General features: G+C 43.0%; 1 protein-coding gene across 4 annotated transcripts in view; it reads left to right on the top strand.

Annotated features, from left to right (window-relative positions):
- PARVA (parvin alpha) overlaps positions 1–19,110 on the top strand; it is a 166,616-nt gene that overhangs the window by 124,556 nt on the left and 22,950 nt on the right. For all 4 annotated transcript variants that reach the window (XM_075546050.1, XM_075546051.1, XM_075546052.1 and 1 more), the window contains exons 5-6: positions 6,215–6,355; positions 18,604–18,719. In XM_075546050.1, the coding sequence (XP_075402165.1) occupies positions 6,215–6,355; positions 18,604–18,719 (257 nt within the window). The remainder of the gene's footprint in view (positions 1–6,214; positions 6,356–18,603; positions 18,720–19,110) is intronic.

The raw sequence follows: 19,110 nt of genomic DNA, 5'->3' as shown, positions 1-19,110 counted from the left end.
AACTGCTATTGGGCAAATCCGCTGCATAAGGTATTGGAGGGAAAGATTGAAAGTACCAGGGACTGCCTGAAGAACGAACAAATCCGTGTCAGAAGAACTGCAGCCAGAATATGCCTCTGAAGCGAGGCGAGACGTCATCTCACGTACTTGGGACCAGGAAAAAAATAAAGCGTACTGCCATCAGGTTGATTCTGACCCATAAGGACCCTAGGAGAGGGCATCATGCTTGGGACAGTAGAGGGTCAGCAAGAGAAGGAGAAGGCCATCAGGGAGACGCATCGACACCGTGGCTGCAACAAGGGACTGAAGAATGGCAGCGATCGTGAAGAGGGGGCAGCATTTCGTTCTGTGACACGTGGGGTCTCTGTGAAGCCGAGCCAGCTCCAGGGTGCCCAACCACAAAAACCACTGGTAAAGGGGAAAGAGATAGAGCGACGGTGAACAAAAACTTTAATCCAAAAGGAGGAAAGTATGTAAAGTGAGGACAAAGAATAAGAGAGGCAGAATAGATAAGATGTTCATAATGAAAGTTGTTAGAATTGAATCCAAGCGTATTGATATTTCAGTTACTATAATCCATTTTCAAGACAAAGATTGTCAGACCAGGTAACACAATCTTGCTGTTAGCTTTTTTTAAGAGACTGCCTTAATATTCAAGGATACAGAGAATTTGGAAGAAAAAGGGTGAAGATTATATTTTACTAGATAGGATCCGTGGTAGGGTAGTAGTTAAAGCGTTTGACTGCTAATCAGAAGGTTAGCGGTTCAAACCCACTAGCTGATTTGCACAGAAAGATGTGGCATTTTACTTCCATACAGACCTCAGCTTTGGAAACCCTATGGCGCAGTTCCCACTCTGTCCTGTAGGGTCGCTGTGAGTTGGCATCTACTCGATGACAACAGGCTTGGGGTTTTTTGGTTTTATATATATATATATACTCAACTAATACTAACTTTAAAAAGAGGTTGTGTAATTATTTTCGTTTCAGACAAAATAGCCCTTATGGCAAACAAAAATGTTACTATAGAGATTCACTGCATATAAGTAACAGTTTTAAATCACTAGGAAAATATAGACATTTTATATTTGAATACACTGCCTATGTCAAATATATTTAAGTGTTTTAATGGCAAACCATTGCAAGAAGAAATTGGGAAATCCGCCATCACAGTCGCAGATTCTTAAAATGCTTCGCAACAATATATTCAGGTAAATGTTCCACAAGAGCAGAGACTATAGGGACAAAGACAGCTTTTACCTAATCTGAATGTAGAGCGTGCTGGACACCGACCTTGTCATCCTCGGATCCTTGTCAGCTACTTGTGGGACATCTACAGAATTTGACGATGTCCATAAGCAAGTCTGAACATGTCTCACCAAATTAAATTTTATTTTTAAAAAATGAACTTTTCCATTCCCATGTATTTGAAAACTTAAACATTGTTTTATTTATAAGAATCCCCATGCAAAGAAATTTTAGGTGTTTGAATTATTTAAAATTATTTAAAAGGTGGTTTCATTAATATGGTAGGTATGGCAATTGTGTTAGAACATTTGGATTCTTCCGTTATTCAGAGTAATCGAGTTTATGTGGTCCAGACTTTATACTTCATAGCTTTTTAATATTGTTTCATTATTTTCTTTAAAAAGATCTCTCCAGAAGTATATTTAGTTGCTAATTCCAAAAGCAATAGATTCGCAAAACAATCCACCTGAGAAATTATTGAAATAACATCCTCCTTTAAAATCATATCTAATATGTTGTAGTAATTAAACTAATGATGAACAATTTGCAGAAGTGTGGAAACATGAGCAGCAGCTTCCTGGAAGAATAACGTCTCAGCAGTAGAAAGTGTTCGGAGAGCTAGCTTAGTTTGACCTAATGAGGACAAAAGAAGAAAGTGAGGCGCCTTTAAAACAAAAAGAAAAAAATTTATCTTTAAATCTTTGCATATGCTAAAGTGAAGTTACAGTATAACTATAGGAATCTATGAAAGTGACCTAGTGCTCTACTGGGTTAAACCCTGGACTGTTAACTACCAGGTTGCTGGCTCAAGCCCACCTGCCTCCCACAAGAGCCCGTTGAGGCTCCACTTCAATACAGTCCTACCACTTGGGGTCTCAGAAACCCCAAGAAGCAGTTCTACTCTTTTACCATAAGGTTCTTTGTAAATCAAAATAGACTCGACAGGAGGTTTAGTTTGGGGTACAGGAATATTTGAGGGGGTCCCACATTTTAAGGGTGGACTGCATTAAAAACTTAGGCAGGAGGAGGGGAGGAAAGGTTAACCAGCTCAACGATCGATGCATCACCCCCTTGCCCCCACCCCCCACAGGGGGATGAACAACAGAAGCGTGGGTGAAGGGACATAGTGGTCAGTGTAAGATATGAAAATAATTTGTAATTTATCAAGTGGTCAGGAGGGATTTAGAGGAGGGAGGGGGAAAAGAGGAGCTGATACTAAGGGCTCAAATAGAAAGTAAATGTTTAGAAAATGATGATGGCAACATATGTACAAATGTGCTTGATGTAATTGATATATGGAATTATGTCATAAGAACTGTAAGAGCCCCAATAAAATGATATTTTTAAATAGGCAGTAAGAAGAATAGAACAGGTTCTCAAATAAATATTTTATTCTAAAATGTCAGAAAATGGGAATAAGTGCTCCAGGCATACCAAATAGGGTTAACGGGGTTGGTTGCTTTTAACAAAATATTCTGTTATTTTTTGGTGAAGATTTACACAGCAATTTACATTCCCATTCAGACATTTCTATACAAATTGTTCAATGACACTGGCTACATTCTTCACAGTTCCTGAACATTCTCATTATTTCCCTTGTGGTTGTTCCACTAGAGCTACGTCATCCTATACTCAGAGAATGCTAAAGACTCAAACAGTAATCAAATCAATACATTGAATGGTAAGATGGCTGTGTTCAAAAACAAAATCTGTAAGGTATCAATAATCAGTAACACACACACAACACACACCAGGACATTGATTACAGCTTTCTTACAGCTGGGAAGAAGTAGGGTGTAATATGACGCTACATCAATAGAAGAGTGGATAAATAAGTTGTGAGTTCTATAGTATATCGTGCAATTTTCAACAGGAATGAGCTATATCTATCTGTATTGACTTAGACAGCTACATGTGTGTGGAGAGAAAGAGAGAGAGAGAGAGAGAGAGAGAGAGAGCATATGCTACAATCCTCTTTCTGTCAACATACAAAGAGAGAACTGTGTGTGTAACAAAGAAATACACCTAAACCTGTTACTTCAAGAGCATGCCTTTTACTCAAGTCGACTTCACAAAGCACCTCCAACAAACATAAAAAGCAAGAAGATACACCCAAAACACGAGTAAAGTAGAAGTAAAACAGAACTAAATTTTTTCTTTAAAGATTCCTGATGCCAAAGAAATAAAGCAGAGCCATAAAAACGTTATAGATAACAATAACCAAACCCACTGCCATCAAGTCAATCCCAACTCATCACAACCATGTAGGACAGAACGGAACCGCCCCATAGAGCTTCCCAAGCTGTAAATGTTGACGGAAACCGAGGCCACCTCTTTCTCCCTTGGCGTGGCTGCTTGGTTCAGACCTCTGAATTTTTGGTCAACAGCTCAGCACTTTAACTACTGTGGCAGCAGGATCCCTAAATAAATAATACCAGGTGCTATAAATTAGATGGAGTTTCTTTTAATTTTGGAGAAAATATAGTATAAATTTAATATTATATATCTGTTAAAATATTGGTAAAAATAGAAGTGCAATAAGTGTTCAAGTAGATGATATAAAATACAATTTTAGAAACAGCAGCAATGGATAATGATACAAGAAAAAGTTATTGACCAAGAAAACTGACTCAGTACATAAACTGTATATTCTAAGTCCATTGCCCATAGAAGGTTATAACCATGAAGATTAATGTCCAATGTTGTAATAGAACCAGGCTAGCAAATAAGTGATTCGTGTGCTGCCGCCCCCAGCCCTTTCCAACGACCCAGCCCAAGGCAGGCATCCCTGATCTATCCCAACAGGCCCCTCTGAGCCAAGGTAAAGCTTTGAACTTTGCTTAACTCATCATCCTAGGTGTACAGTTGCAGTATGTAAGGGAAATGGCCTTGCGTTACTGAAGTAGAATATCTGAGATAAGAATTTAGCCGAAACATGAGAAAAAGCACAGTCTCTTCAAAGGTCAGGATGTAAAAGGGAGACATTTAAAAATGGGTTCATTAAGTCCCTGAACTTTAGAATAAAGAATGATACATTTAGAAATAAAATCCAATAACTGAAACAAAGAGAAATCTAGCACTTCAGGCCATCACAGATTAGAATAACTCAAGATCGTCTTACCAAAGTGCTGAACAGAATTCAAAAGTCCACAAACCTGCAGAAGTTCCCCATTGGGCAACCTCTTCTTCAGAGAATCATCCAAGGGATATTTGACTTGGGTAAACTAGAAGCACTTAATAAAAAAGGAAGTATGAGACGTAACAAGGGAACCATTGATGTGTCATTGACGTTGTTGTTGTTGTTGATGTTCGGGGCTGTTGGGTCAGCTCTGACTCATAGCAACTCTGTACCGCAGAACAAAACAGTTCCCAATCCTGTGCCACCCCACCACTGTTGATAAATTTGTAGAGTGAAGCTTAAACTCAGTTGCCTGGCAGCCCCGACAAAGGAGGAGGAAAGACGTTTCAGAGCTGTTTGACGGCATCAGTTCTGAATGAGCCCTGCAGAGCTGTTTAGGTCCACCTAGGAGCAGACAACAGACTTCTCGTTTGGGAACCCAAAGTGGTTTTATTCTCTTTACTGGATAAAAATAACCATCAAAATTAGACTAATGAGTCCCTAATAAAATGTTTAAAAATATTAAAATTTTTTTAAAAATAATGCCAGGGAAAAAACATGCACTTTTTTTTTTTTGCAAGAATTACAGCCAGAATGCTCCTTAGAAGGGAGGGTGTTGACACTGTCTCACATGCATGAAACATATTAACAGGAGAAGGAAGGCCCTCAGCTTGGTCAAACAGAGGATCACTTTAAAAGAGGAAGACTCTCAATAAACTGGATTGACACCCTGACTACAGGAATGGCTTCCAACCTAGACACATTGGTGAAGGGAGCACAGGACTGTCAACATTTGCTGTGTTACAACACTTGTAGCCGGTATGAAGCACAGCCAACTCAATGACACCTAACTTAAGAATTGTCTCAGTTGTGAAAATGTTCCTTCAGAATCAACAAAACTCTCCAAATGTTTACTTTAGTTTCGTTAAATGAATAAACATTTGATGTGTTAATGTGCACTATATTGAATAAAATTGGCTCTGCAAAAAAAATGTAGACTAATCAGACAATTAGATTGGTTTGCCTTTGTATCAAGAATGAAGTAATGATGTCCCTATCGAAGAGCCATTGACTTTTAAGCTTCGTGTTGTTTTAAGAAAAGGGACACAACAGTGCAGTTAAAGTGCTTCCCAGGCTGCCTTGGGGGTTGCCATCATTGTGTTGTATTCTGGGAAGGTGCTTTCTAACACGTATTCACACTGCAAGTGACTCCCCTGTGAAGAACTACACCCTCATTTGTGGGAGGGAAAGCATTGAGGTTTTACCACCGTGAAGCTTCCACCTGGACAATTGCAATTTTAAGATGCTGTCAGTTTTAAGACATAGCCTGATTCCAGGAATGCTAAACTGTGTGTGAAGGGGTGGGAGAGTGGGGTGGGGAGGGTCTTAAAATTGATGGCGTATGACCCGTTAAATAAGCTCCCTTCACGGTGGGTCTAAAATAAAAGAAGCTGCTTAAAAACATAAATACAGTTCGACATGACTCAGATCGTACGAGAGAGATGCGCAACATGCCTTGCCTTGGCTAAGGACCTAACTAGGAGAGGCAGGCAAGGCCTCCCTTGGGAGCACAACCAAACTGATGGGAAAGAGTCCCATGTGGACCGGAAAGGCTGGGGGGAATGCCCCACTTCTGTAGCCCTGGGGCCTTCTCATGTAGGGCTTGCAGACACGGTCACGGCTTCCACAACAGTGGGGCCGCTGGTGCTGCTGCCACCAGACAGGTGCGGGAAGGTGCGTCCCCCGTGTGGCAGATGCTCCACGCACACTTGTTGGGGGAGCGGGTAAAGGTGCTCGAGTTGTCTGTTACTGGCACTGAGAGCCGGTCTCCCTTCCCTTGTCACTGCAGAGAAACTCGAGTGTGAGAAGCTGAACGTTGCCGAGGTCACCCAGTCAGAGATCGCCCAGAAGCAGAAACTACAGACGGTCCTGGAGAAGATCAACGAGACCTTGAAACTGCCCCCGAGGAGCGTCAAGTGGAACGTGGACTGTGAGTCTGACCGGAGACGTCGGTTCAGTAGCACCTGGTTTGATACCATGTGGCTCCATAAGAGTCCGTCCCCACGTGGGTAGAGATGCATTCCTGCTTCTCTCCGAGGGAAATGTGCCCTTCCTTCGAATGATAGCACATCCCACACGGGGGGAAATAGCAAACTGTCCAAATGCAGGACTCCTCTCCTCTCTCTCAAAGCTTCCTGTGGAGGCCGAGAGAGAGAGAGAGAGAGAGAGAGAGAGAGAGAGAGAGAGAGAGAGAGAGAGAGAGAGAGAGAGAGAGAGAGAGAGAGAGAGAGAGAGAGAGAGAGAGAGAGAGAGAGAGAGAGAGAGAGACGGTGGTGGTGGTGCCGGTTAGTGAGCATCAGGGTGTTCTGGTGCTTGGTGGCCCCGTGTGAATGAGGGGTTAGGGAGGGGATCGAAACGAACGTTTATTGCGCTTCCTCCGTGTCTCCCACGCCTTGTGAGAAAGCAGTCGTCTTCTGGAAGCTGAGGCTGTGCTCCCGCAACTGTTCAGCAGCCATGGAGCGCGGACTTGGCTGTGGGCCGGGCCCACGCCCTTCCTCCCACTTTGGCTTTCAGAAAGGAGCGGAGATGCGGCTGAGAGTAAGCTCTTGGACAGGATTTCAAAATTCAGGGTTTCATAGCTATTATACTTCAAGGATCTCGGAAAGTCGGAGCCATGAATTCTCTTGCTGCCTCGTGGGAGAATCTGTCGCCGTCTGTATGTCTGAGTGGAACTCTGCCCCTTGGGGTTTTCAGTGGCTGAACTTTTCACAAGTGGGTCACCAGGGCCTTCCTTGCAGTGTGCCTTTGGGGGGCACATAGCCATTAACCTTTGATTTAGCAGCAACTTGCACACCTCCCGCACTCCTGCCTCGAGGCTGCTGGCCTAATATGAACATAACGAGGCTACTCAGTAGCAGTAGGAAAACTTAAAATGGGCCCCAAAAGTGCCCCATATTGGGAGGCAAAAGGAATCTTCACCTCTAAACGAAGCGACCGCAGAACTGCCATGCCTCGTCTCAGCAGGTCTCTAGCGTCAGACTGAGGGGCGAAGGCACCGAGTGCCTCCTTCAGCATGATTACACCTCTGCGCGCCGCGTGGGTGCCAGCAGGCCCAGCCTGCCGCCCTTGGAGCCGGGCACTCATCCTCCGTGAGCCTGGGAGGTGGGGAGGAGCTTGCCCCAGAGCACAGCTTGAGATGTGGGCTCTGGGTTCCTGGTACAGCGGGGGCGCAGGGGGGCTGGATCACTCATCTGGGGCACAGCACGCCAGCTCTTCTTTTGAAAAGCTGCCCGAGTCAGAGCCTTAGAGAAGTCTCCCTAGGAAGAGGGCTGCACAGTTCTGTGTGTTCCTTTCTCCGTGGGCCATCTCCCTGCGGGACGGGCTGTAGAATAAATGCGGCACACAGTATGGGGAAGACAAACCCTGTAAGGACTAGGATTCTCCAAAGCCTCCTTAGGAATATTGTCTTCAGGAGCTTTAAATGACGAGCTTGGCCATTATTATTAATATTATTATTTTCTCACAGCAAACTGTACAGAGGTAAAATCATCACTCAGATTTCCACGCTGGCCTAGCCGTTTTCATGTGTGCCTCCCGATTGCACACATGAATGCCTACGTGTGTGTGGTGACGTCATATAGACAGTTACCTTTCGTTATGTTGTTTTCTCTTTCGATATGTTCTAGACTGTCATGTGATCTTCACAGTTCTATTTTGGGTTGAGTGCTTCTAATCTGAGGTTGTGTCTCTTTTCGATCATCTTAAGTTACTCCCCTCGGGCAGATAGACAGAAATCAGGTGAATTATTCAGTCAGAATCGTTATTTCAGTGGCCAGCTCCCTGGGATGCCTTGGGCCTGTCAGAAGGGCTGACCCTGTTCACAAGCAGTCGTGATTTTTTTCCAGGAGAGTGACTGGACAGTTGCTGGGGGGCTCTCCCCATTCGTTCTCTCTCGTGATTGCCCCTCCTCCACTTTGGGACCTGGTCTCGTCTTCCCACCTAGGATAAAAGTGGAAGACACGGGCTGCTGAGTGTCCAGGGCTTGAACCGGCTTCCCCTCACCCTTGTCCCTTCCTTGTGCCTCCCCCACTCCTTCAGTTCAGTGACAATTGAAAACTTAGAAAATGCAAAGTTAGCTAAATGAAAAGAAAATTTAATAGGAGTACCTAATACATTTATGCAGCCAACCTTGCATTTTGTACAGTTCACTGATTTTAGTTCCCATCATCCGCATTCAGCCATGTGAGGATTAAAAAATGTAACTCGTTTTATAGGTAAGAAAAGCAAGGCATCGATAGGTAAAACACTATGTGTGTAAGCTTCCAGAAGGCGGGGGTCACCTCATCACGGCTGTAGCCCCGACCCCGTGAGAGTGCCTGGAACGTTCTAAGCACAGAAACACTTCCTCAAAATAGTCTCCCCAAGCTCACTGAGTGATGGAGCCAAGGATCACACCCAAACGTCCAGCAGCAGAGTGTGGGCACGGGCCAGTGCTCATGCTGCCCTACTATCTGCACCACTGACGAGAGAAGGACCAGGAGCAGGTGTGCTTTCCTTCAAGAGAGTGTGTGTGTATGCGCACGCACACGTGTGCGCACATGCCGAACACACACAATAAATAACATGAATGAATGAATGACTGCGTGCATACTTTAGATATATGAGGGAGCTTCAAAAGCTCGTGGATAGATAATGGATTTGGAGAACTTCAAGCAAGGTGAGAGGCAGACACACTACACAGGTCCTCTATAACAGCGGGTCTCAACCTGTGGGACGCAACCCCTTTGGGGGGTCTAACAACTCTTTCACAGGGGTTGGCCGATTCATAACAGTAGCAAAATGACAGTGATGAAGTAGCAGGGAAAATAATGTTATGGTTGTGGAGTCACCACCACATGAGGAACTGTATTCAAGGGTTGCAGCATGAGGAAGGTTGAGAACCACTGATCTACAACATGAAACAAGAGACCAAATGAAACAGATGGGGTGATAGCCCCGGGCTCTGAACTTCCAGGGAAAGATAGAGAAATGCATCGAATACCAACTAGGAGAAGAGCCAAACAAAAGCAACAAGGAGGCAGGTGGCCGCTGACGTGGCTGGGCCATCTTGAACTTTGCGAAGAGCATTTGACGGAGACAGTGGCCTAACAACACACGCATATGTATGGGCAACAGGTGTCAAGAAAGATGGGCTCCTTCCTTGTTCCTCCCACCCTCCTAGTGAGTAGAAGAGTGTCCAGGCTCTACCCTCACTCACCCAGCAGCTGGCAGTACCTACCCTGCACAGCCCCCTTGGCCCGAGGTATTGGACAGTGCTTTGCCCGGTGTATTGGACGTTGGGTGCACCACTCCCATGTGAACTCTGCCTCATCAGACCAGCAGAACACGCAGTGCTGTGTCCCTGGCCACACTTGTGTGGTTGAGAATGCCTTCCCTAACCAGCAGCCCTGCCCTGTGGCACCAAAAGAATATTCTAGCAACAAGCACCTTGACGTCAGCCAACCTCTTAACCAGCACAAATGATTTCAGGATCAGGTATCCTGACTCCAGACAATATCTAGGTCCACATGAAGCTCCATCTAGGAACAGGTGTGCTCCCCCAGCCCTTCCCTGGAACCCCTCAGACACATAAGCCTCGTACCGAGACCTGTAACCCACAGTTTGCTCCTGTGGATCCTGCCCTTGCCCTTGCTCCTGTCTTTGTTTACTTTTCTCTCCCTTTGTTTTTTGTTTTAATTCTTTCTATGCTTCCTTCTTTTCTTCCTGCTATTTTTTCTTACTTTTTGAAAACTACTTTCTCATTCTCTTTCCCCCTTAGTTTTTTTATTGCTATTTTTCTTCCCTTAGTTTTTTCCCCTTCCTTTTTTTTCTTTATTGGTTATTGAATTCCTTTTTCTTGATTTTTCTTGCCTGCTTTCTTCTAGTTGGCTTTATTTTTCTTTTTTTATTGTATCTCTGGTTTTTGTTATAAGTTGTTTTTATTTTTGCTGTTCTTTGGTTGTGCTTTTTTTTTCCTGCCCTTTTTTCCCCCTTTGCTCTACTCAGTGTGAAACAGAAACTGCCCACACAACCTAGTCACACCACATCTCCTGCAGCCCTATACACTGGACGATGGTTACTACACTCTCTTGTACCCCCTGATCACCATTAGCAGCCAACACCCACCAAACTTGACCTCAACTGTACTACATGAACAGGCAACAGAGAACTACACCCCCACTCAAATTCTCTATCACACCACCAAGAAACAGGTAGTGAGGGCCTAAGAACACACCAGCTTACAACCAGCAATTAAGGACAAAAGCAACCAGACTTCAGTGTCTCAGAGACAAATTCAGTTCACAAGAAAAAAACAAGATAGAGTGGCTCAAAAATAAAGACAAAAGACAGCCAGAAATCTTTTCTAAGGAAAAAATGTCATTGGAATTGTTCGATATGGTATCTAAAAGAATGATATTTAGGTAGTTTCAACTGATTGGGAGAAATGTTGAGAAAACTATATACAAAATCAAAGAAAGCACAGGAAAACATTTTGGGAAAATCGGGAAAGCAATATAAGAACAAGCTGACAAAATAAATTAAAAATTAGAAAGCATATAAACATCAAATAGAAATCCAGTTAAAGATAAGATTTCAGAAATAGATAACACATTGAGAGGGGAAAGATGTGGAATTGAATCAATCAAAGATCTAAATGGTGAGGTCGAAGACAAATCTCTCAATACTAACGTATGTGAGGAAAAATCAGAAAAAGAATGGAAAACAAGAGAAAATCCTAAGAATTAAGGGGGACAACATCAAAAAGGAAAACTTACATGTGATCAGATTTCCAGAATAGGAAGAGACTTCCAAAAAAAGCACAGAAGAAATTATTGAAAACTTAGTGGGAAAAAATTTCCCCCAAATCATGAAAGATGAGATGATATGCACTTAAAAAGCTGAATGAACCCTAAGCAGGATAGACCCCAAAAGAAAGTCATCAAGACGGATAACAACCAGTCTTTCTAAAACTAAAGATAAAGAAAGAATCCTGAAGGCATCTTGGGAAAAGCAAGCAGTTACCTACAAGGAAGACCCAATAAGACTGACCTCTGATTTCTCAGTAGAAACCACGCAGGCAAGAAGGCAATGGGATGCCATGTATAAACTCTGAAAGAAAGAAAATGCCAACCTAGAATCATATACCCAGCAAAACTGTCCCTCGAATACAATTACAAAATTAGGACATTTCCAGATAAACTAAAGGCAGTTTTTCAGACAGTGAATAAACAATAGCATATAGTGACCTGAGATGAATGTACATGACATCACCCAGAAGTAAACTCAGATATAGATGTATCCAAAGTAAAACCTACAAGACTAAGAATAGTGAACAAGAGATAGCAATTTATAATAAGATAATCCCAAAGTAAAGATGGAGACATAGTATAGTTACAGCACTTTCAAATGGAGATGTCAATTAGATTTCAAGAACTTAGGTGAAGGGAAAGGCAATGTGCTGTGCTTAATATAACACAGATAACAGCACAATCCTACAATAGCAGTGATGCAGGAGTACATGCATGGATAAGATAGACAGGCTGAATGAATATGGGAGGAAGAGTAGAAGTATATTTACAATATATATAGGTTTGACAGGATATTTATGTATGAATATTTACCTTTGTTGTAAATATATCCACAATTGTGGTAGCTTATGTAGGAGACAAAGTTCATTTGAGCGTTTAGATAGAAGCAAACATCTTAAGGGAATGAGTCATTGGACCCAACTCTCCAGATCATGGTCTCATGGACAATGCTTTGATGATTAGGAACAAGAGTCTTAGAAGCTCGTGAGTGGCCATCTAAGGTGCATCTAGTGGTATCTCCCCATCTGGAGAAAAGAAGTGTAATGAAAACCAGAAGACACATGGAAACAATTAGTCCAGTGCACTAAGGAACCATATGAACGTCAGTCTCTGCATCCAGGAGACCAGAAGAACTAGATGGTGCCCAGTTACTGCTACCAACTCATCTGGAAAGGATCACAGTAGAAGGTTCTAGGTAGAGTGGGAATTCAGTGTAGACTGAAACTAAACATCATAAAAACATTCCAAGCCTACTGGTCAAAAGGAGACTGGTGAAACCCCAGAGACTATGGCGCTTACTAACCCTTCAGGTTTGGAATTGAACTCACCCTCCTGGCTCAATGTCAGCCAAATGACAGGCCTTCAAAGCGAACAGTCACACTGGAGAGATATGCAAGCCTAGAAGAGCCAGCCATTTGAGATCAAAGGGGCCGTGGCTACTCAAGGACACCGATCAGAAAGGTTAGGAAAAAGGCAGGGATTTAAATAGGAAGCACAGGGAGGAAGTGGTATGAGTGATGTTACGTAATGGGGATTGCAGTGGATTAAGTGAAGAAAACAAAAGTGCATGAATTGCTGAGTGGAAAACCAAGGCTCTGTCTACTCGGTAAATCTTCACTCAGTTCACAATAGAAAATTTAAAGAACAAAAGACAGTGGATTTTTTTCTATGAACTTTTTGAAGCCCCTTTGTATATATTGTCTAAAAGATAATTATCTTTACATTTTCTTCTACATGTCTTTTAGTGTTACTGTATAGATATATTTAATTTAAATGGAAAGATTTTTAAATGGTTGTTTTTGGGTTTTTCCCCACTAATATCAGCTCAGCCCAATGCTGTTTCTCTGCTCAGACCCGTAATCACTTCTTTAGCTTAAATACCTAGGAGTAATATTTTATGGTTATTGGGTAGGTACATTTTTATGCTTATAATAGCTATTGTGAAATTGGCTAGAAAAATCATGTCAACTTATATTTTCTCCACAGGACTGATTTGGAGGCCTATTTCTCACTGAGCAGCTTCTTTTAGAATTGTTTTCCAGCCCAAGCATGACACTGTTCCCAGGGAGTTCAGTGAAGTCTTGGCCTTTGCTCTCATTCTGGACACTTCCATCCTGACTTGAGTGCACAATGGCCTCACATTCTGCCGAATGTCAGGGAGGAACACTTCCAAGAGGCACATTGAGAGACAGCAGTGTTGGCGGGTGCCTAATATGCAAACATTGTTTAGAAGATTTTAATTGAAAGGATGACATAGCTTTATTCTTCTTAAATTTATTTAAATTGAAAACATGGCATCATCTTTTTTATCCAAAAAGAGAATTTTGAGAAAGGAAAAATATTAAGGCCATCTTCTATTCTAGTGTAATTTTTCACATATATATATATATCTTTTTTCTTGCTTGCTCTCAAGTACATGCTCATGTTTGTACATATTCATTTTGTTGTGTATCTGTAAATATATATTTTACATAGCTTCTATCCAGTTTCACTGTAACATTGCATTATTAATATTTATAACTACATCATCATAACAATGATTTTCAACACATGCAAACTATTCCATTACGTAATGAGCCATAACTTATTAAAGCAGTGATTATTAAGCTGTGCTTGGCCAGCCTAGAGATTTGCAAGGAGACTCTTAACGCTCCCTCAGGCATGGGGGAGAGCAAGAAACTGTGGGTGGGCTGCAGTGAGGACCCTGGGCATTGTCATTTGACCACAGCAGCTGTAACCTTTTTCATTAATTTTACCTTTAAGATTTTTAAACAGAATGTCTCTGCTAATACAAAGAAGGGGGTGGGGGAAGACAGTGAAAACAATTAAATCCAACCACATTCTTGCTATTGGACATATTTTTCTGGGTGTTTTAGCAATTGTAGATTAAATCATATTTAATATCTTTGTGCATGTAGTGTATGTATCAGTCAGGATTCTCCAGACAAGCAAAATCAAATAAACATGTGTGTGTATGTGTTTGTGTGTGTGTTTATGTGCAGCTAACATTTTTAAAAAGCAGATATTTTTACAAATGAAAGTAGTTGTAATAAAGTGGGAAGATACACATATTTATGTATGTGTGTTTATATACAAGAGGGCTTCAAAACATTCTGGAAAAATGGAATTGAAAAATAATGGAATTTGTCTACAAACTTTTTGAAGTCCACTCATATATATGAGGGGGTAGCCAGACAAAACAGATAAAAAGCTCCACTGGGCAGCTTTTGTAGTACACACTTTTCCCTCTAGGCAAGCATGGAGCAACTTGCTCTGAGTTAGTGCACCCAGTGGCATCACTAGGAAGGTTCTCTCTAGTCACCGTGAATCTTTTTGTAAAAGCAGTTTCTCTGGAAGCTTGTTTTTTGTGATGGTTGGTTTAACCTGCTTGTAGGTAATCCCGAGTATGGCTCGGGGTAAATATTAACTGTCAGAAGCAGTAACCCCGAGCCACACTTGAGATTACACTGCAGAGAAGTCCCTTTTCTGCTCCCCGGTCCAGAAGTGTCCTCCGCTGTGATCGCAGAGCAATCTGACTTCCTCGTTCCATTCCGTTCCGTTCTCTGCATGCAGTGTCGCCGCTCGGGCCGGGCAGAACTGGGCAAGTCTAAAAGAGACATATACACACAAACATTGATGATAACATTGTATCAAAGCAAGTCACCTCGTATTTGTCCTTAGATCAGTCTCCAGTGCCCTGCCTGCCCTTTTACTGTCATTTGGAAAAAATTTTGCCTGGAAATTTTTTGTCCATGGCATCAAAAAAGTGTCACTTTAGCACAAAAGGAGTTTTAGACCAGGTAAATGACAGCGACAGTGACTTAGAATTACTCGCAGAATTGAGCAATACATTGATTACATTATTGAAATTTTATATTATTTTTATATTTATTTTATTATAATTTATGATTTTGTGTATTAAAGTTTATCATGTCTACTAGAGAGATTAAAATGAGTAATTTCTTAAGAATTATAGGCCTACAATATAACACAACAAATTTTATGCAAAACAATGTACTGCTTTGGGTACAAAATTACTGATATAATTAGACCACCAGGGAGGTTAAGAGAACAGTGAACAGCTGTGAAATTTTGTTTCGTGCCAAGGGAGAATTGCCACAGAAACTGTTGTGATGTTGAACACAGCTTACAAGGACAGCGCTGTGGGCAGAACTCAAGTGGATGAGTAGTTTTCTTATTTCAAAAAACGGTGAAATGTCGATTGATGACAAACCTTGTTCTGGATGTCTGTCAACTTCCTGAACAGATGAAAATGTCAACAAACTCCGTGCATTTGTGCTCAAAGGGACCATTGAAGAAGACATGGGGAAGTTGGCCGGACTAGCGTAGAGCTTGGTTCGGGAAATTCTAATGGAAGCTCAGGTTCTGACTGACCGGGAGGGGGAAAGCCATGCTTTGAAAGAACAGCTCTGAAGCGACCTAGACTTTTTTTCCAAGGTCATCACTGGTGATGAGACATGGTGCTCTTCTATGACCCTGAGAGCAACCATCAATCAAGCCAGTGGAAGACACCCTGCTCACCTTGCCCCCAAAATTCGTCAAGTGAAATAAAAGATCAAGAAGATGTTCATTTGGTTTTGGGTTTTGTTTTTTTTTATGCGAGGGGGATAGTACATTTTGACCTTGTTCCACCAGGTCAGACTGTTAACCAAGCTTTCTATTTAGAGGTTCTGAAAAGATTGCATGACAGTGTGTGACAAAAAATGCCTGATTTGTGGCAGACGGGGCACTGGTTTTTCCACCACAGCAATGCACCTGCTCACACAGCCATCTCAGTGTGCCAATTTTCGGCAAAACACAGCATGCCTCTCTTGCGCCATGCATCTTACTGACCTGACCTCTCTCTGTGCGACTTCTTTTTGTTTCCACTAATAAAGAGGATCATGAAAGGACAGTGATTTGAGGATGTAGAAGAGATGAAGAAAAGAAACGGGGGAGGTGCTATCACCCATCCAAACAGATGAATTTGAAAATGTTTCCAAGAATGGAATAGCAGATTTGACAAATGTATTAAGTGTAATGGAGAGTACTTTGAAAGTATTAAGGTTGTTTTGTAAAAAAAAAAAAAATTAAATACATAGCTTTGAAAAAAATTCCAGTTTTGGGGGGTTTACTCTTCATATATCCCAGTGAACAAATCTGTCTTGGAGAAAGTATTGTCAGAATGCTCCTTAGAAGCAAGAGAGCAAGACTTCAGCTCATGTGCCTTTGACATGTTATCAGGAAAGACATCATGCATGGAAAGGCAGAGGGTTGGTGAACAGAAAGAAAGATCCTCAAGCAGATGGATTGACATCAGGGTACCTGCAATAACAGGCTCATCATACATAGTGGTCATTAGGAGACTGGCACAGGACTTGGCAAAAGCACCAACACCCACATTACACACACACGAGAGGAGAAAATTGGTTAAGTGTGCAGAATTGGTGTACTTGATTGAGAGAGCTGGTGAATCTGAAATCCATGGGGCAAGCTAGAAACTCAGGCAAGGTTTCTGTTAAGAGTCTTGAGGCCAAACTCCAATTTCGCCAGGAAGCCTTCACTTTTGTTCTTCTGGCTTTCATCTGATCAGAGGAGACCCACTTACAGTACTGAGGTTCTCTCCTTCACCTGAAGTGAACTCCTTGCAAATGCTCATCACAGCTACAAGATGCTATCAAAGCAACATCGAGGCTGCTGCTTGACCAGACACCTGGGTACCGTAGCCTATTGACATATAAAGTTAACCTCCACAGTGCGTTTGGGGACTGTGGCATTACTTGTTGTGAAAGTATGGGGGGACATTCCAAGGAGAATAGTCGACCTTGGGAAAGGGCGTGGTGCTTATTGTGGACGCTCTACACACTGATCAGGACTGTGGAGAGTGTCACCAGGATGCAAGAACACCTGGGTTTTAAAAATAACTTTTTCAGTTTTGTGTGGTTGAAAAGAAATGTGGCCGAATGTGGGACAATTTTTACACAGACAATTCAGCAACGTTGATTGTACACGTCTCACCCTCCTTTCGGAACTGTCCCTCCCCAACGCCATAACGCACCTAAGCCCTTATCTAACCTTTCCAGCCATTGCCATCAGTCTGCTATCCTGCAGATCTTTGAAAAAGCACAATGCTCATGGCAAGCATTCTTCATGATTATGTTTTTAAGTTTTATTGGCACATAGTTTACACCTCATGCAATTCACTAGTTCAGTCATATCAAGAATTGTACAGTCTTCACCACATCAAGCTTAGAGCTTTCCCCATCCCCACCCCTGGTTAAATCGCCTCTATAATGAGGTGCGCAATCAGAACCAGTTCTAGTGCTCCCTCCCCCCAAGACATTCTTTATTAATTAAGCTAAACTAGTGTCTGGTTTAAAGAAGGCTTTGCTTCAATGGCCCCAGAAAGTCTGAGTCCTCTGAGAATTGGAAATTCTATTTTTTTTCTCCTTTTGGTCAGGATTCTTCTATAATCTTTAATCTCAGCAGAACAACCTGTTTGACCCCAATTGTTTTGGTCAGCTTATGTCGCTGATGGCCCTTGAGCAATAGCTGAGAGAGAGGATCAGTTAAGCAGGAGGGCTAGCAAATGATTGCACTGAAGGCGGCATGGCACTGCCGATCAGAAGGGCAAGCTTTTGCGTTTTGCCAGGCAGGGACTCCACCGTGTCCAAGGGCCAGTCCCATGCCATGAGCCGTTTGGTTTTGTTGGAGACTGTAACTGTGGGAGACTTCGCTGGCAAGGCCTGAAAGGCCAGCACTGAAAAATAACCTGCTCTGGAAGGCTACGAGTTAGGAACAGCTCATCTACTGTTTGCCGGTGCTGTCGAACCGTTGTTCATAGTCCGGAGGAAACTTCTGAAGTAGCAGTGATAACAAGAAACTCTAATGAGTTCCCAAGGAAGGTCTGAATCATTCCTTTTTCTTGGAGGGTTCTCAAAGCATCTGCTGGAACAGGCTCTTCAATCCCCGGGCAGACACAAGGACACTCTCAGGATGGACCTGTGCATCCTAAGTGCACAGATGGGCCTTTTCGGTCTCCCTTGTTCCGTGCCTTCTCTAAATGGCCTCTGTAATCAGGCACTATGAGGGCTTGTGAGCCTGCAGGCCGAGAAAGCCCCTGGCAAATCTTTCCTTGTACGAGGAAGAAAGGCGGGAGACGGCACATGCTTTCATGACCGAGTGCCAGGCAGTTTCACACAGGTGGTCATTTTTAAGGGGTCAGCCGTCCCTGGGCTCCTGCTGTGTACCAGAAGCTTTGCCTGCATGAGCTGGGGAAGTCCTTACCCCTGTACATTTCCGCATCAGTGCTGTATCTCCGTAACCAAGGCCATAGTCGTACAGCCAGTAAGTGGTGAACTTGCTAAGGCAAATGCATCTTTTATTTCAGCTATTCACGCCAAGAGCCTGGTGGCCATCCTGCATCTGCTGGTTGCTCTGTCCCAGTATTTCCGGGCACCAATCCGTCTCCCAGACCATGTTTCCATTCAAGTGGTTGTGGTCCAGGTAAGGAGAATACCTCCGCCGTCTACCCATTTAAGGAGGCAGCGATGCTGAGCCACTGGGGGGCCAAGCCACAGTGGCTAGAGGACCCGAGGGAGCGAGGCATGCATGCTGAGATGTCCCTGGGCGTGGCACAGATTGCGAGGCCTGTGACTGAGTTGTCTGAGGCGTGCTGATGCACCGCCCAAGTAGCCGAAGAATGCGTGCCTCTGTGAGCCGTCCTGTGTGGGCTACCTGGTTTTGTCAGGAGGATGTCTCTGGAATAACATTGGAGGATGTGTGGAGGGTGTGTTTGTGTTGTGAGGCCGGGAGGAAAGGTGTCTGTTTTTATGTGTGCCCATGCCAGGGTGCCCTGCAACAGAGAGAAAGGCGAACTCTCACCTTTTTGTTAAAC

This window comes from Tenrec ecaudatus, chromosome 4 (assembly GCF_050624435.1).
Source record: "Tenrec ecaudatus isolate mTenEca1 chromosome 4, mTenEca1.hap1, whole genome shotgun sequence".
Lineage (NCBI taxonomy): Eukaryota > Metazoa > Chordata > Mammalia > Afrosoricida > Tenrecidae > Tenrec > Tenrec ecaudatus.
Note: the sequence above shows the minus strand (reverse complement) of the source record. Positions and strands in the feature narration are given on the sequence as shown.